The following is a 17,018-nucleotide window of genomic DNA, read 5'->3' as shown; positions in this document are numbered from 1 at the left end:
GGCAATTTTGGGACTCAATTCTGAAGCAGGCTATTTACACTTGGCAAAGAACATTTACACTGTTAAACTGTACAGGTAAAAGTTGTCAAAACACAGAAGACAAGCAGGTAAAACATGACGTCATTTATTTGGCTAAAGCATATATCTTTCGTCCATTCCAGACACAAGGTGGTGCTCCACGCTTGCTTTTGAGGTTTAAACAAGTGCATACTGTGTTTTACAGTTTAAATAAATAGACCTAAAACAGTATAAATCTGAAGTAACACTGACCCAAAGAATTTAACTTTTCACTAGGTAGAATAGTAAAGTTTGTCCATAAATACATTACATAAACTGTTTAAATTAAGCCCTTTGTATAAAATGCTAAATAAAAAAATCTGGCATAAGAAAACGCTGCTTCTGTAATATTCTGGTTGATTAATTGTGCTAGTGTCACTTCCATCCAGCTGCACAGACAAAAAGAACACAAATTTTGAAAATAATTGCAAATTTATTTAAAATGTGAAAACTTAAGTTTACTTCATAATCTCACCTGTCTCGACCTCTACAAATGCTTTAGGGAAGACGCCTTCTCTGCCATTTAGCCTCCCGGTCCACCACTCATCATCTATGTGAGCAGTAACTAGTATTCGGTCTCCCTGCCTGAAGGACAAGTCATCCTCAGTCTCCGCTGTGAAGTCATAGAGAGCTTTGGCCCACTCCACACCTCCAGCCTGCAAACACACATCTGACAGTTTTAACACTTTCATATTACTTTCATGGTATTGTAATTGAGTGCAGTGGTATTTGTTTAGTGTTCTGTTTTTACAATTAAAAAATAAGATAATGGTGCAGGTGTGAAAATGGATACCTCATTGGGTTTGTGTGACATTTGTGTGTTAGTTAAACCAGCCATTCCTGAAAAACAATTTGTAATTCATTTATTGCTCATTGATATTACTGTATGTAATTCAATAAATAAAATAGCATGTACAATGTATAAAAAATCTTAAATGTAAAATAAAACACAAGATGATGATCAGGTTCAAGTGAGAGCAGGTTAAGACTGAAAATCACGCTCTGTTACTACAGACAGTAGTATAGTGAATAAGATTGAGGACACAGTTTCATTCAGCCTTTAATCAAACACAAACAGAAGGGCAGATTCCTCACATTTCTGCTCTAGTGAGAGCTGCCCACTCGCTGACTCACAGTGACACAGATGCTGACTGCTGCAGTACCACATACTGTTCATATTGTGGGGAGGAAGATTAGTGATCTAAAAGTGACTGAACTACGGACAGCTCTACAGAAAACTGAATTGCTCTAGAATGTGTTTGTGAATTAATATTTTTTATGTTAAACTCTTTCATTTTTTCTTTCAGTGTTGTATTTGTTAACCATTAATGCATTAGCTAACATCAACTAACAATGAACAAAGCGTTATTAATCTTAGTTCATATTAGTACAGTATTTCCTAATATATTGTTAAAATTTAACATCAGTAAATGCACAATGAGCTAACATAAACTACTGTATTGACGTAACATAACACAAAGAATAGTTGAAGAGTTTATTTGCAAAAACAGATAGCTCAAAATCGTGTTTGATGTAATCAAGTGTTTTATTGTGTTAGTTAACATTATTATTATTGCTTGACCAAAACAACCCAACTGCACTTTCATTGATATTACTTGGAATGCACAAAAACCATGTTTTTTAAAAATGTTCTGTTTTTGCCAATGAACTCTTTAATTAAATGCTGAAAAACACATAGACATGTGTTCTGTGAAAATTGTGAGAGTTTTGTATTTCTTGGTCAAACTGCTCAGTATGAATGTATTGCTTTCTCTCTGTGTTGTTTCCAGGTGGTCAAGGTTGTGCATTCCAGCAAGATCTCCCTTTCACTTAACCTTGACGAAAGAAATAGTACTTCTTTGTTCACCCTATCTTTTGGTAAATAATGGTGTAGAACATGTGACTTTGTGCTTTAGTTAGTGGGATGCCTCAGAAAATCCACTCTACTTTATAGGATGGCCCTTTAAGCCTATGAGATGTAGAAGTATGGCCATTATGATGACTTTTGTCTTAAAAGACACAGAATATGGCACTTACCAGGCAATGCAATCTTGTTTGGTGCAGATTTCTGCACTGGGACTGGAGGAAGATCCTCAAGCACTTCCACATAGTTGAGAGGGAAAATCCCAACCTGGCCGTTCAACTTTCCAGAAGCCCATTCGTCCTCCACATACTCCAGAAGCTGAATTACATCACCTTCAGAGAATGACAGCTCATCGCCTGGCTCTCCTTCGAATTCGAACCTTGCTACACATCTCGGGCCACTGCTGAAAACACGTCGGACAGATATTACTGATGAAGCGTCATGAGTTTTTCCTGTTTTATCAATCCCTTTAGACCTGGATTAATCTGAGGTACTACAGTTTTTACCATCAAATGCTATGAAGATGACTTACCTGATGGCCGCAGGCGCAGGTTTAGTTTTCCATTCATTGCTAGACACTTTGGCAGGCGTAACAGGTTTATTCTGAAGAAAAAGATGATCGGCAATGTCAGTGTACAAATAACATTTTCAGGCATTCTTGCATAAATATAGGAGTAAACGTTACCAGTATTTTGACGTAGTTAATGGGGAAAACTCCAGTCATGTTTTTGCACGTTCCCATGTACCATTCACTGTCTAGTTGTTCTACATCAGACACTACATCACCAGCCCTCAAAGCCACCTCTCCTGGACCCTCTGAAACACACAGACGTTATGACAGGAGCAGTCTCATCATTGCTCAGGACTGTATATATCTGTATATACAGTATGTACCTGGTGTGAAGTCATAAAGTGCTTGCACTTGTAAAGATCCAGTTTTATACACCACTCCACTGAAAGCTTGAGATGGGTTGTTCTTCTGTCGAAAGACATGGACAGACGAAACAAACGTTAACTATGTAAGGATCATAATGCTTTTTGGATTATACTGTATGATGATGATTGTGGTCAACAATGTACAAACATTGCCTGAACGTCAGTATTGTTTACCTGTGGTGCAGAATTGTAGGATAAATTCGTTAAAGGCGTAATAATCTGCATATGTGTCGTCTGCACTGTTCCCTTAGCGTTACCCGCTTGGCACTCAAATGTCTGTCTGTCTAATTGTTCGAGTAAGACAAGTACTTCATTTTTCTGTAGGGAATATAGGATGGAATTACATATGTACTCAAGTGAAACTTGCCAGCAGGTAACAGTCAAACATGAGAAAAACACACATAGCCTCTAACTCAGTAAGGTGAGATTAGTTTTTTTACAGTGAATGTACCTGAAAGGACAACTCCTCAGTGTTTGTGCCATTGTAGTCAAACTGAGCAATGCCATGAGGGATCTCAAGCTGCATAAACAATGAAAACAACGCAGAATTGCATTTAGTTTTGTGAAATAGGATCAAATTAGACATTTTGGAATCACACAAGAATGAAATCGATTAAATGTGTGATTAAGATAACATCTCACTGTGTATTTGTTGTAAAGGTAACGTCCAGGCTTGGGTCTTGGCGGAAGGGCGGGTCCTTTTCTCGAAGCTCTGCGGTTTGATTGCTGATATTGAGGTTGCTGTATTTTTATAGATACTCCTTGTGGAACTGTGTTATCATTGGGCCTGCGCAGAGAGCCACCTTTCTGCGGAGGAGGAGGTCTTCCAGGGTTTGCTTTAGCCGGTGGTGGGCGAGGAGGCAGAACCTTTCCTCCGCTGGGCCTGAGATATTAACACAGAGTTTAAGGGTGCAGGAGTACAGATTCTTTGGACTATAGAAGATCTTTATTCACTGTAACAATATCCAGGCTGATGCTGCCAAGCTAACAAGCCATGAAAAGAGGAAAGCATAAAGGCGTTTTTATGAGGCAGAATTTGAGAAGTCAGTATGAGAACGGCTGGGAATAAATACAGGATTCATTTACCGTGATGGAAGGGATACATCAGAAAGGAGACTGAAGGAATCCTGAGGGAAAAAAATATATTCTGGAGTTAATGCTCTCAAACTAACAAATAACTAATAAAACCTACTTCGTATATAACAATATAAGAAATATGTATTAAAGAAATCCTTGCTTTAGATGTCTCACAGTATTTCACATGAAAAAACTGTGTTACATAGTAAGTGTAATGTTAGGACATCTTTAGATAGCATTATCTTCTTTTGTTTCATTCTTTATGAGTTGGTTGGGAAAATAACAATAAAGGAAATCTCTGTTGTACTGTGAAGTGTCTTTCATTGAGTGCGTTCACATGAACAAAATGAACGGATATCTATCAAAAGACATGCATATTAATAAACCGGCTACGCAGAAAACCGCGTTTACATGGAATTTTGGGACTTGACAGGTTTCTCGCATGCAGTAACATCACAGTCTGTTGTGTCTTCTCATGTCCCCCGTACCTGCATATGCAACTATAGTTTTTCGTTTTGCCATTTCTACGTGAACTGCATGATTCGATGCATTATTTTCCTGTTACTTCCGTTTGAGGCTTTAAAACTGATAGAAAACGGGTAAAGGCGTTTACATGCAACGAGAAATCAGAGTAATAGACAAAAAAACGACCTCTGCCGAGCGGGTTTTGCTAACGTATGAGCTTTCGCCGGAAAAACCCTATGACCCTACTTGTTATCAGCTTATTAAGCATAATCGGAGTAAGACTCTCTCTCTATTCTTTGTGTAAAAAACTCTGTAAAGCCATGTTTCTATTTTTCAAACGTCACTTTGTGTTTTAAAAAGCACTTCTCATAATCACCCAACGCTTTTGTTCTATAACATCACATCTGTTGTTGAGGTAGATCTGTTAAAAAAGAGAGTTGAGGTAAGTGTATTAGGCCTTACTTTGAGAATGGGTTTGGCAGGTGTAGGGGGACCACCCACAGCTTTCTGTGCAGGTAAAGGAGGAACACCTGTCACCTCTGCAAGGTCTGAAAATCAAATATTAATTTATCATATTACTAACAGAGCATTATTTTTTTCTGATAATACCATTAGCTGCTCAATGCAATTTTAGTTGGATTTACTGCAACTGTGGCCTGTTGCTGACTTTAATAAAAAAGAATCTTACAGTTGTAAAAACATCTGTTGGTACAGTATTATTCTCACGATAGAAGGCCAGCAAGTAGGTTGTACATAACTACTGTATAAGCATTTATGTATTTTTTCTTTGTAAAACAATACAAGCTTTTAAATCCATCAAGCCTTCTCGTATTTCATTCCAATCATAACACCTGGCCACAAACATAATATTGTTTATGTATCTTTTTAACATTTTTCTGTTATTTTCTAATTGACAGAAGAGTTCTTTGTGTCATTTAGGTTTGTTCAGGTGAAAAAATTGCTGAATCTGAAATCTGAAAATGCACTTCCGCCCTGAAATGACTATCCATCTCAAATGACATATATTAGATGGCTTGGCCGGAGCATCCGTTAACTCCTCCCCTTCAACAGTCAGCCGCTGCCAGTTTCATTTCAAAATCAATGCAACATCTGTTTGTACACATCCAATCAATTCGCAGTGAAAAACGCAAGCAACGCCCACTAATCTTTTGAAAGTCCTTTTTCAAATGTGTCAGAATACGGAAGTAAAAACTATCGCAACTTCCGGTTCATGGGGACTTTAAAGACTACAATGAACGGCTCGTTGGGACACACTCTAAGCAGTGGACTAATCACAAAAGACTGGCTCAGCTCGACCAATCACATCCTTTCGAAAGGAGAGACTTACATTTACATTTATTCATTTGGCAGATGCTTTTATCCAAAGCGACTTACAAGTAGGATTTTTATTTTTTTACAGTAGCACATTACTGCAGAGCAATCAGGGGTAAGGTGCCTTGCTCAAGGGCACTTCAGTCATGACCTGCTGGTATTGAGATTTGAACCAGCAACCTTCTGATCACAAGCCCAACGCTCTAAGCCCCAGGCCACAACTGACTTCATAGAACCAGGAACTCAACAGCTCGTAAAACACACGTAAAATATGTAATTAATAAAGCATTTTTTGAAAATCGAAACGTGTACACTTATTGTTAAGCACATCATACTTGGAGGCCAACTTTTTTTTGGCGTCAAAATCCGTGATGTCAAATGGATGCAACCTAAACCAGTTATCTTTCTCAACAGCGAAGCACACACGTTTTCCATATATAACAGTAATATATGACACGTAAAACACAAGATCAGATATATAAACACACAGGGACAGTAGGTGGCGGTATGTCCTCTTGACACAAGCCAGTTTGCCTGCCATAAAAGAAGAACGTGTTCAGTATCAGTAGGCCTAAGCGTCTGTTCAAGGTAAGCGTGCATTAAATCATAGCTTTAAACTACCACCTTTAAGACATGTAACATCAGCGTCCACCATAACCGTATACTTTATACATTATGACAATATACTGATAAACACAATAATAAGATGCTTGCGGTTTGGTTATTTATTCTGTATTGGAGCACGCGTGAATATTAGCACCCGTCAGCTAATGACCAAGGGAGAGAAGACAATAACGTTAGGTTGACAAATCAACATCAAAAAGCCAGAATCTGGATAAAATAGTTATTAATATGCACTGACAAACAATATTAAAATGTATGAAAATACACCAAATAGCGTCTTTATTTTCTTTCTTTCTTATTTTAGCATTAAATATACATATATATACATATATATATATATATATATTATCCTACAGAACCTGGTATTTACTGAAGAACTGATTACAATGCATTAAGCCATACATCTCTCTATACACTGGGTTCCCTTTAACTTTTTTGTGAATGAATTGTACAGTTTCTTTTTTGTTTAATTCCACTGCTTTACAGGTGAGGTGTGTAAATTGTGTGGCACTAAACAGTCAGCATCCAACAACAACATTTGATTGTTTGGGGGCTTGGCTATCTGTTTGTGCAACCTGTGGCAGATGGAAGTACTATTCTTATATTGTTTTTATTCGTATGATGCTATTTTTGCTCTTTGGTCTCATTAGTTTAACAAATTGCCATCGTTATATGTCCATTTTGCATTGCAGTAGGTGATAAATATGTTAACATATTACATCTGAATAAAAAGCACAAATAAGGACACTTATAAGGACACACACACTCACACTTGTCGGTTTTACTTGGGACTCTGATGACTGTGGGCCTTCTGGACATTGCCTGAATGTTTGTGTAGCTGAATCCCGCTTGATGGCCAGGTTTAATAGGAGAGTAGTCTGCAATTGATGTATATTTGTCAAAGACAAAAAAGGGTTCAAGCATGAAAACAATACAGTAAGTGTAATACTGCTCTAAAAAATAAAAAGTTTTCTGTTTTATTTAATTGCATTTTTGTTTTTCTGAGCAAAAAATGTATATATTAAAACTAATAATTATTTTCCCCTAATTTACAGAAGACGACCACTAAAATGTCATTCAGTGTAACAATGTTATTTTGCATATTTACAACAAAAATCAATTTATGACATTTGCATTCTCCCAAAACCATAAGTAGACATTTTACTTACATTTAATATGCTTTCTATGGACATAAAATCAACAAAATAATTGCATCATGCATTGCACTGTGTTGAGAAAAACATTAGCACTTACTAACAGCAGCATCCACAAAGTCGCTGGTTTCTATGTTGTCTGTGGACGTGACATTTGACAGAAGTGCAGTAGAGTTGTGATTGTTGAAGTTGAGTAGGTCTTTGCTGGGCTTGAGTGGAGATCCTTTTAATACTAGTTGCTCATCCTGGGAGCTTACATTCTTAACTTTTACCAGTGAGGGTCGTGATGGAGGGATAGGGATCGTCCTAAATGGGGGCTGAAAATCTGATTCATCTTTTGATTCAAAATAAGTTTTTTTGAATGACTGAGGTCTTGGAGCTGGTGTAGGTGGTATGTTGTCATGTTCATATATGTGATTATCCAGGGGAAGCTCTTCTTCTTTGGGTTTTCTGATGGAGGGTCGGGGGGCGATGGAGGGTTTTGGTGCCAGCACAGGTGGTTTGGTGCAAGCTTTTCGAGGCCTGGGTGAAGGTGCGGTGGTTTCATTGTTCTCTACGTTAGACGGACTTTCGAAAGCTTGGATCTTTGCACGGATGTTGCGGTCACTGTAGAGCGCAGTCATGTTCTCACTAAGGTTCTGTGCAGTTTTCTCTGTCTTCTTTTCTTGGACGTTGACAGGGTTGCTTAGATCATATTGAGGTTCTGAGCAAAAAACATCCAAGAGTTCTTTCAGATACTTGCCTGAATGACCATTAGAGCTCTCCACAGGGGTTACAGGATGATCCTCCCAGCTGTCTTCCAATGGTATCAGAGGTGGCACATTGACCTGGCTGGTTGGGCTCTGTTTAGTTTTGGTACGTGGCCGGGGCACAGGGTGTTGAATTGGGGTCAGATCAGTAGCTGTGGTGGTTGTAGAGAAATTTTTATCATTAACAGAAGGCTGGATGGAAATTGTGTTCTCTTTATCAGAACACAGTTGTGTGGGACTGGTTTGTGGTACTTTGGGTTTAGATGGAAGTGATGGACGAGGTGGTTTTTTCGGCTGTTTTGATGAGACTGTAAAAAGAAAGATAATCAATCAGTCCCATAGTAAAGTGTGGTGATTCGTGGTTTCAGATTGATTCTCTAAACCTTGTGAGTATGAACAAACCTTCACTTCTGTGTTGTTTGATCAATCGCAGAGGCGTTTTGGAATCTGGATTAGTGGCACTCTGCTCTAATGTGTCAGTCTGAGTGGCAATATTGGTTGTAAGTGAGCGACGTGGAGAGGGTGTTGGCGTTTTATCCTGCTCTTGTGTCTTTTCTTTGATCACCTGTTCATAGGACGGTGGAAGCTGAAGCATGAGAAAAGGATGTCAATCAAACTCAAGCATCAAACCAGGCAAACATGCACATCCGCTGGCACAGAGTAACCAATCAGATTGACCATCTTGCACAATTACAGTGAAATGGACTAGGTTAAGGTTTTTAGGCATCCACATATGCAGTACTTTATGTTCTTGGCTAGTGAAAGAAAAGTTAGAAACAACTTGACGAAATCCAATTCATTACAAAGGATGACTCCCTGCTGTTTTTTGGTGGTTTGCTACACCAGCAAGTAAATTACTGTGGCTGAACTGCGGCGACATTATGAAAACTTATACGTTGGCCTTAAACAAATGGAGCTGTGTGTTTTGGCTACTGCTTCTTGGTTCTCATGTAGTTTAGAGCGGCTTATATTTTTGTTCATTTACACTGAGCAGTATCAGACATTACTAGGTACTAGGGTCTGAGGAAGGTCAGACCAAGCATGTTTTAGATCTGCTTCCATGTGACATTGTATCTTTATACAGAATCTTGATCACCCACAGCTGTCTTAGAGCAGTCTTAAAGGGACAGGTTACCCAAAAATGAAAATTCTTTCATTATTTTTGCACCCTCACGTTGTTCTGAATCTGTCAAAAATGTCTTTGTTCTGATGAACACAGAGAAAGATATTTTGGTAGAATGCTTATAACCAAACAGTTCTTGGCCCCCACTGACCCCCATAATAGGAAACATTTCAATGGTAGTTAGAAGTAACCCCAGAACGATTTGCTTTCCTACATTCTTCAAAATATCTTCTTTTGTGTTCAACAGAACAACGTAATGTACAAAGACATTTGTCCTACTGTTACATTGTTACATTGACATCTAACGGTTGAGGTTGGTATGCGCATGTGCAGTAGCGTTTGTTTATAGAAACCATCTAAAAATCACTACCTGATCAGGGCTCAATATGCTGTCACTCCAGATTGATTGTGTGGTGGTAAACGCTTGACCAGATGCCCCTTGAAACCAGGAAGTGGCTGGTAGCGGCTCTGCAGATAGGATGGTAATCTCTGGACGCCTTTAAACAAAAACAGCAATAATCAGTTCTCATTAATTCAGATGAAAGTATTTTTTACACACACATTGTAGTATATAGATCAGACTTTTGGTTTTGTACAAGCACATGATAAGAATGAATCTAGTCTAAACCTTGATGAAATACTGCATGGTTTGTAACAAGTCAGTAACTTTCCATTAAGCAGTTAAATTGGAATATTGGCAGAAAATTATCTTTAGGCAAAAAACGAAGTTTCCAGCACAAATATCTACCAGACTGATTGAATAGTCCACATTAAGGCTTATGAAAATAATATTGAAGACATTTTTTTTTCTTTTGTTAGGAAATCACAACCAGCATTCAATTTGATACAGTTTTAGAGGTCATGCAAAACATGTGCATAAAATGTTCCTTTAACTCGGTTGAGAAAGATCCGTGATTTTAAAGACCGGGTAAAGAGAAATCAGAGATTTATTTCTAAACACATAATAAATGTTAGAAATATATTGCAAAGATATTACAAAGATTGTGGAGTTAAACAATTTAACAGTTTTTCACCAATTCTGTGTTCAGGATTTTCTGGGCGGGCATAAAACGGTTACTCGATGATAAAATGATCGTCCGAGCATGTATGACCCCGCCCTAGCGGTATTTGACAGTTGAGAAACGGTGTCATGATAACGGCCGATTAATAACACACTTTTCTGTTGTCTGACAAACTCTGAATATTTTAATCTCACTTTACTCAGACTTTAAATGTGTTTTCTCAAACACTCTCTTAAATACATCATAGTCCCATGTAAACAAAAAAGGAATAAAAATGAGCCAAAACAGAACTTTCAATGACCTCACCTTCTTTCTCTTGTGGTGTCAGTCTGTGAATGAGCACGTGCAGATGCTGGAACATTTGACATATATTTATGTATATATTATATGACATTTACGTTTTACATCAATTTCTCCAAATAAAACGATAAAGACGGGCATCATACTCACTTCTCTTAAAGGCTGCTTTGATTGAGGAGAGGGGTCCTTGACTAAACACATGAACAGAACAAAGCACCACACACAGAGTAAAACAGATGTGTTGTTTAGCTCGGATTCAAATACTGACTAAGAATGAAAGCTGCTGTTGTGTAGCTGAAAGCTTTTATGGTTGTTTCCATTGATCCAAATGTTTCCGATTAAACTCGGTTCAGATTCTTTACCCAAGCAGAAGACAGATCAAGTTGGCAGTAGAAACCAACCAATCAGATTTGTTGCATCCATGTACACAAAGTATGAACTTACAGCATATTTTCCACCAATTTTTACAACAAAAAGTTATTTCTTAAAGAAAAACATGGTAACTTTTATTACATTACAAACAGTTGCTTTAATTTTTCCTTAAACTTTTTGTGTCAATGTACTACATTCTTCATTCTTCTACATTCAAAAGCACAATGAACTCCATCTATCAATACATACCAGAGCTTGAAGAAGAAAAAAAACGAGCATGAAGTTCAACATTCATACTAACATTTAACACAAACATTTAACATGAAATTCAGTGCAAGTGCAAAGTCATATACCTTAGAATGGTGGTTTCACCATCCAACCCAAAAACTACAGCGTTTACTGGTGAAAGCACTTTGAACGTTCACGTCCAAGACTTTTTGCTTTCTGACTTTTCCACTTTCCAGCCTTCTGCATAGCTGAAGTGATGTGTCATACACGCTGTGTGTGCGTGTACGTGTGTGTGTTAGAGAGAGAGATGGCTAGCATGCTAGCAGGCTCTCAGCGGCAGCTACAGAAAGCCTCAAATTAAAACCAGCTGACATGTTGGATTTACACCCTCAGTGTTTAAACTGTTGAGGTTCATCTTTGACTCGGCTACAAACAAACACAACCATCCATTATAGTTCTGTCATGGATTGATTCATGTTGGAGACCTTTACGTTTTTTTTAATTAATTAAAAACAACTTAAACAAAGCTGATTGTTTGAGTTTTGTTCAATTATTTAAATGTTTGTCTTGTAACTAAATTAAGCACTCATAGGCTATTGGATAGACTGTATATTCAAATTGTGATTTCACATGTCAAGGTCTAGAATTACATATGACATTTCAAGGCTTGTTTAATGTTTAACAGGCCTGAAGTGATTAAACAAAACAGTACATTGAGTACAGTTACAAATGTACACCTCAAACTAGACAAACTTTAAAAGAGAACTGTCTAGAAGCTGTCAAAACACAAATGCTCAAAGAGAATAAAGTTGACATATAAACTTAACTTTAACAGGAGAATATTTTATTACATAAAGCTGTATGAACAAACAATAATGTTTTGTCATGTGCTATGTTGTGCACACCTTCCTCATCAATATCAAGGGAAAATAGATAAGATCTTACCTCACATGTATGTTTTCAGGTTTATTTCTTTCTGAACGGTCTGTAAAACAGAAAGAGCAAAGTATAAGCTAAAATGCTAATTTTCCATTTAAATTTCTAGAATAATTTGATTTAGTCGCTAAATGAATCTACATTTGCTTCATTCAGTCCCTAATGTCCTCACGCATAGCTGGCAGTGGTGACGTTGTCTGTTTGACTGGATAAACCGTGAGGAATGTTCCTGATAAACCTGTTTTAAACAGCACAGCTTTGGCTTGTTCTTGAAACCATTATTTGCACATACCAGTTCAGTCCAGTCTAACAGGTACTGGAAAGCATGGTCAAACTGCACACTTTCACTTTTGAACACATTTTTGATCAGTTTCAGAAGTAAATCTATTGAAAACATGATCACAATTAAGTTCAGCAAACATCAAATCCTGTGTAACAAGACTGGCATGTTTTTACTGTGTGTGAAGAAGGGCTAAAATGGATTGTCTCATGCAAAACAAAAGAAAATATTATGAAAAATGTCTTTGTGGTTTTGTGTCCATACAATTGAAGTCAATAGGGGCCAATGCTTGGTTAAAGGTCATAAAGACATATAATGACATTTTTATTTTGGAGAACTATCGATTTAATAATTTAAATATAAATATATTCTATTTTTATTTTCCTACCTACTAAAGGTGATCTCAAAGACATGCGTACTGTCTGTTTACACCTAGTCTGCAAGCGGTCAGCGCTAATACAGGTGTAAATGGGTATGCTTTGAAACCAGATCAAAAAGAAACATATACCACACATAAGACTACAGTTCATCTTAATGACTACTTTAGCCAAATGTAAGTCTTTTTTCAACAACTGACTAGTAAAGTCAACTACTGACCAGTTGCTGTCCCACACTTGGCTCCAGTTTCTACATTCTCTGTATGTGACTCCACACAACCAGAGCATTCTGAATTGAGTTGGCTAAACCACAGGTCACTTCTATTACTGTCTGCCACTGCATTTACAAGGTATGTCTAATGCCTAACTATGACACGCTTAACTGCAACTCGTCTTGCAAAAATACAATTGTCTGAAATGTATATTCTTACCTGCATACTGCTGAGAACATTGAGTCACTCCCTGAGAAAGTGTCTACATATTGTAAATTCCCCACCTTTTGATTCAAAGATATAGAGGGGAAGCACAACTCCCAGAAAAAAGTGACGTCCCTGTTTTCAGTAGGTATGTTGACAGCCTGTGATCTGCAGGAATGTGGTCAAGCAGGAAGTGGTTCACTTTTGACATTAGTGAATCAAAACAATAGTTAAATATTACCAGATCCAGGGGTTCCCAAACATTTCAGCCCACGACCCCCAAAATAACAGTGCCAGTCACTCATGACCCCCACTATCATCAGAGGTAATGAGGTTGATCCAAAACAGGCGTACATTGGCAACACAAAAGAACACAGTATAACATAATATTGTTTTATAGCAATTTACTCATTACTTTACTTGTTTTTATACATAAACCATGAACTATTACCAAACGCGGGCATAATTACAACACAAAAGAACACAGCAGTCTAACATCATCAGGACTCACGATCAAGGGGAAGAAAATTTGAAAGGCTGATGGCTTGTATTTACATGGTTTTAAGTAATATTTTACAATTATGGATTAAATATGCTATTTCTAATAATTACAAAATAATAATAATCTTGCGACCCCCCTCCCACTACTTTGGGAACCCCAGATCTAATCCAAACACTGTGCTGATCCTCTGCATAAATACAGTAGTAGACTCTAGCTAGCAGCATAGAGACAGCATAGAGACTTGTGTAACAATGCTTGCTTTTACCCGTCTTGACATATTAATATATGAAAAACAATTAAAAAATATATAAATGAAAACTTCTAAATGAAACCTGATTACAAGGGGTCAAATTTAAAAAGCAGGTGTAGGCTAAATGACATTCCGAGTGCTTGTGGACCAGATCACATGAGACAGATATGAGCACCAGGTGTGAAAGACAAAAAATTTAGTGACAACTACTTCTTGTTGCAGAAGAACAAAGAAAACTGTCTCCCTGCACACCTGAGGGCAAAAACTGACAAGACATGAGTCTCACCTGCTCTCTTTTTTCAAGTTTTCCCGACTCTGAATATCTGTAACTATCAGGACTTCACAAAAAACACCAAACAACTGCAAATGACTCATTATCCATGTATTTTCCTCCAGAAATGATCTCAAATGGTATTGGCATGAATGTTTTTGGGTACAGATCTGTGTTTAGACAAGTTGGAAGGCATTATGAGCAGACTATGGGAGGCAATTTTGCTGACAGGGTGTCTCCTCTGTGTTTAAATCCTGTCTGTGCAGGCCACCCATTGTACTGACGGACAAAACCTTTTTATACTGACCAGAAATCAGTCTTTAAATAAGGTTCCACCACAGACTACAAGTTAGGACCTAAAATCACCTTGCTACCTTTAAAGGACTGTTCTTTAAAACTTCTCTAAAAAATCGGATATGACTAAGTTTAAACACACTGGACCAACTAACATTATATTAAACTCACTTCAAAATATGTACCGCAATAAAGGCATATTAATAAAAACTTTACGGAAATTTTACTCTGATAAGAAATCTAAGAAATGTAAAATACAGCGATGTCTAGCTGTCCAACTCTGATGGAACACTTGTTAGAGTAACATTATTAGCTACAGAATTACAGAAACATCTCGGTCAAACTTAATAAATTAATAATAAACTTAATACATTTATAATAAACTTAATTAATTAATAACTAGACTAAAGTAAAAGCCTTTATATACAGTACCATACAATTTAAACCAACAAGCATTAAACATATTAACCATGTTTTGAGGAAGCAGGTTCACAAAATGTAAAACAGCAGTCAAATTAGACAAACTTACAGGCATTTACTTTCCTGTTACATATTAGGTCACTACCACAACAAATACGCCTTCATTTTGTCATAGCTAAGACATAAAATGCTTGATGCAAAGTGATCGATTTTGTTGAAGCAGGTGGGATCACGTGTGCTTGTCTGTACTATTTGTGTTGCATAAAGTTATGGAAACACCATCACAATAAGTCCTTATTGTGAAACAGGATGACCTAAAAATCATTGTGGAATTACTGAAAGATCATTTTTACGGAAATGGGGCACAATGCCAACAGCAATGCTATGATAACATAGTCTAACATGTTAAAGCAGGAGAACTTCTTATGATATCGGGAGAGTTTAGAGTAGCTGCTTCAAAGAATTCAAATTGAAATGGAGTCTTGCCTGGAGGTTGAAAAGTCCTGTACGGCCTAAAACCTGCCAGCAAAAAACGTTACTTGTGGTATTGCACACACACACTGTTTGAACTGTAAAATATAACCATAGGAAAGACACATAATAATGTCAAGACGTGAAATAATATTGAGCTGACTGTCCAGACATACATTTGACACCGCACAGGTGGTTCACTTTCACACAGGCTGCAGCATGCACAACTGCTGCCTCATGTTTCCTCAGTTGTGTCACCTGTTGTGTGTCAGCATAGGGGAGAAGTTATAACCTGCTGTTTTCCCTCCCTCACAGCTGACTCACCAGAACACCAAGACTAATGCTGGAGATCAAGAGGATTTTTTCACCGCAGATCTGACTTGTGGGATATCAACAGGATTTATAAGTTCTTGGACTCTGCATCACATATTCTATAAGCGATATATTAATACAAGACCGTAGAATCTCATTAATGTCATAACAGTTCATCTCAAGTTAAATCTTCAATAAATCAAGTGCATCATTACGTTAGGCTAAATATTTTACGTTTTCGTTAATGTTAAAAGAAGAATGAATTACAAAGGCATTTCATTTTTAATTAAAAGTTTTTTAAAACATCTTCACATCAGAAAGTCGCCAAAAGCATCTTCATGTGTGATACTGTACCATACACACATGTAGTTCGAATCTTTAAATCATTCGAATCTATCACATACATGTTTTAAAATCCCCAGAATAAAGTTTGAACTTCACTAAATGTTATTAAACTCTGAACTTTCCTATAGGCTACGTATGAAGTCTTACCTGTTGAATCTCCTCTTCTTCTAGCGCTAACATTTGGATTATCTTCATCTCCATCCTGATATCGAGCTTCAGCCATTCGTATTCAGTGCTCAACACTGCGGAGATGTTAATTTCAAAGTTTTTTTTCCCTGCGCAACTCTCGGGCAATATGACAGAAAGCATAAAGCCAGGCTGTGTTGCGTGACTAGAGTCAGAGATGGTCTGTGCACGAAGTGCAGTTTCATCGCGTGTCTGTACATCTGCTGTGCAGTAGAGGGCAAAAAAAGACCGGGTTTGAAATTCTAACTAGCAACTGTTAACAATTGGCTACTTACGGCCTACATGAGATTATTGACCATAACTGATTTTATAAAGCAAGAAAAAGCCTACTTTTATAGCAATATTGGTGAATGTTTATTTATACAGGCCTGGCATTGTTAATCGTTTTTTCATATATGTTAAATGTATAGAGCGTTTTATTTGCGTTATTATGCTTTACTATACTGTATGTATGTAGAAGTAACATTACTTAGATGTATAAATTATAAGATGGTTGTGACTGGTCCCTGCACTTCCTTACAGAATACATATAAAAGAAAGTATTATATTGCGACATGCAGCCAACATTGAGATATGCATATCTTTTTGAGATAAATAAATTAATTCAAAATAATTTTTTTATAAAAAGTGCGCTGCTAGGTGTGCGACCTAGTAG

General features: G+C 37.2%; 1 protein-coding gene across 1 annotated transcript; it reads right to left on the bottom strand.

Annotated features, from left to right (window-relative positions):
* Window positions 1-109: 109 nt before the first annotated feature.
* Window positions 110-16,570, bottom strand: sh3d19 (SH3 domain containing 19). The gene is made up of 20 exons (XM_079461660.1): window positions 16,325-16,570; window positions 12,249-12,288; window positions 10,854-10,894; window positions 10,710-10,755; window positions 9,752-9,878; window positions 8,661-8,844; window positions 7,610-8,566; window positions 7,126-7,233; window positions 4,862-4,947; window positions 3,944-3,984; window positions 3,500-3,740; window positions 3,309-3,377; window positions 3,032-3,175; window positions 2,816-2,900; window positions 2,607-2,737; window positions 2,454-2,524; window positions 2,095-2,324; window positions 851-897; window positions 533-713; window positions 110-446 (listed from the first exon to the last, which is right to left on the bottom strand). Exons 1-20 carry the CDS (start codon window positions 16,398-16,400, stop codon window positions 433-435), a joined length of 2,919 nt encoding a protein of 972 aa, XP_079317786.1. The 5' UTR covers window positions 16,401-16,570; the 3' UTR covers window positions 110-432.
* Between the last annotated feature and the right edge of the window lie 448 nt (window positions 16,571-17,018).

Source organism: Barbatula barbatula (genome assembly GCF_947034865.1).
Source record: "Barbatula barbatula genome assembly, chromosome: 8".
Lineage (NCBI taxonomy): Eukaryota > Metazoa > Chordata > Actinopteri > Cypriniformes > Nemacheilidae > Barbatula > Barbatula barbatula.
The sequence above is the reverse complement of the archived record's forward strand: the minus strand, read 5'-3'. Positions and strand labels throughout refer to the sequence as shown.

What these genes read in the sequence shown, in the direction of transcription:
- sh3d19 (XM_079461660.1), bottom strand. Translation starts at nt 16,400, where the DNA reads ATGGCTGAAGCTCGATATCAGGATGGAGATGAAGATAATCCAAATGTT. An exon ending in ACCTTTACAACAAATACACA is followed by an intron (nt 3,378 to 3,499) that starts GTGAGATGTTAT and finishes TTGTTTATGCAG; the next exon opens with CTTGAGATCCCTCATGGCAT. An exon ending in CCTACAATTCTGCACCACAG is followed by an intron (nt 2,901 to 3,031) that starts GTAAACAATACT and finishes GTCTTTCGACAG; the next exon opens with AAGAACAACCCATCTCAAGC.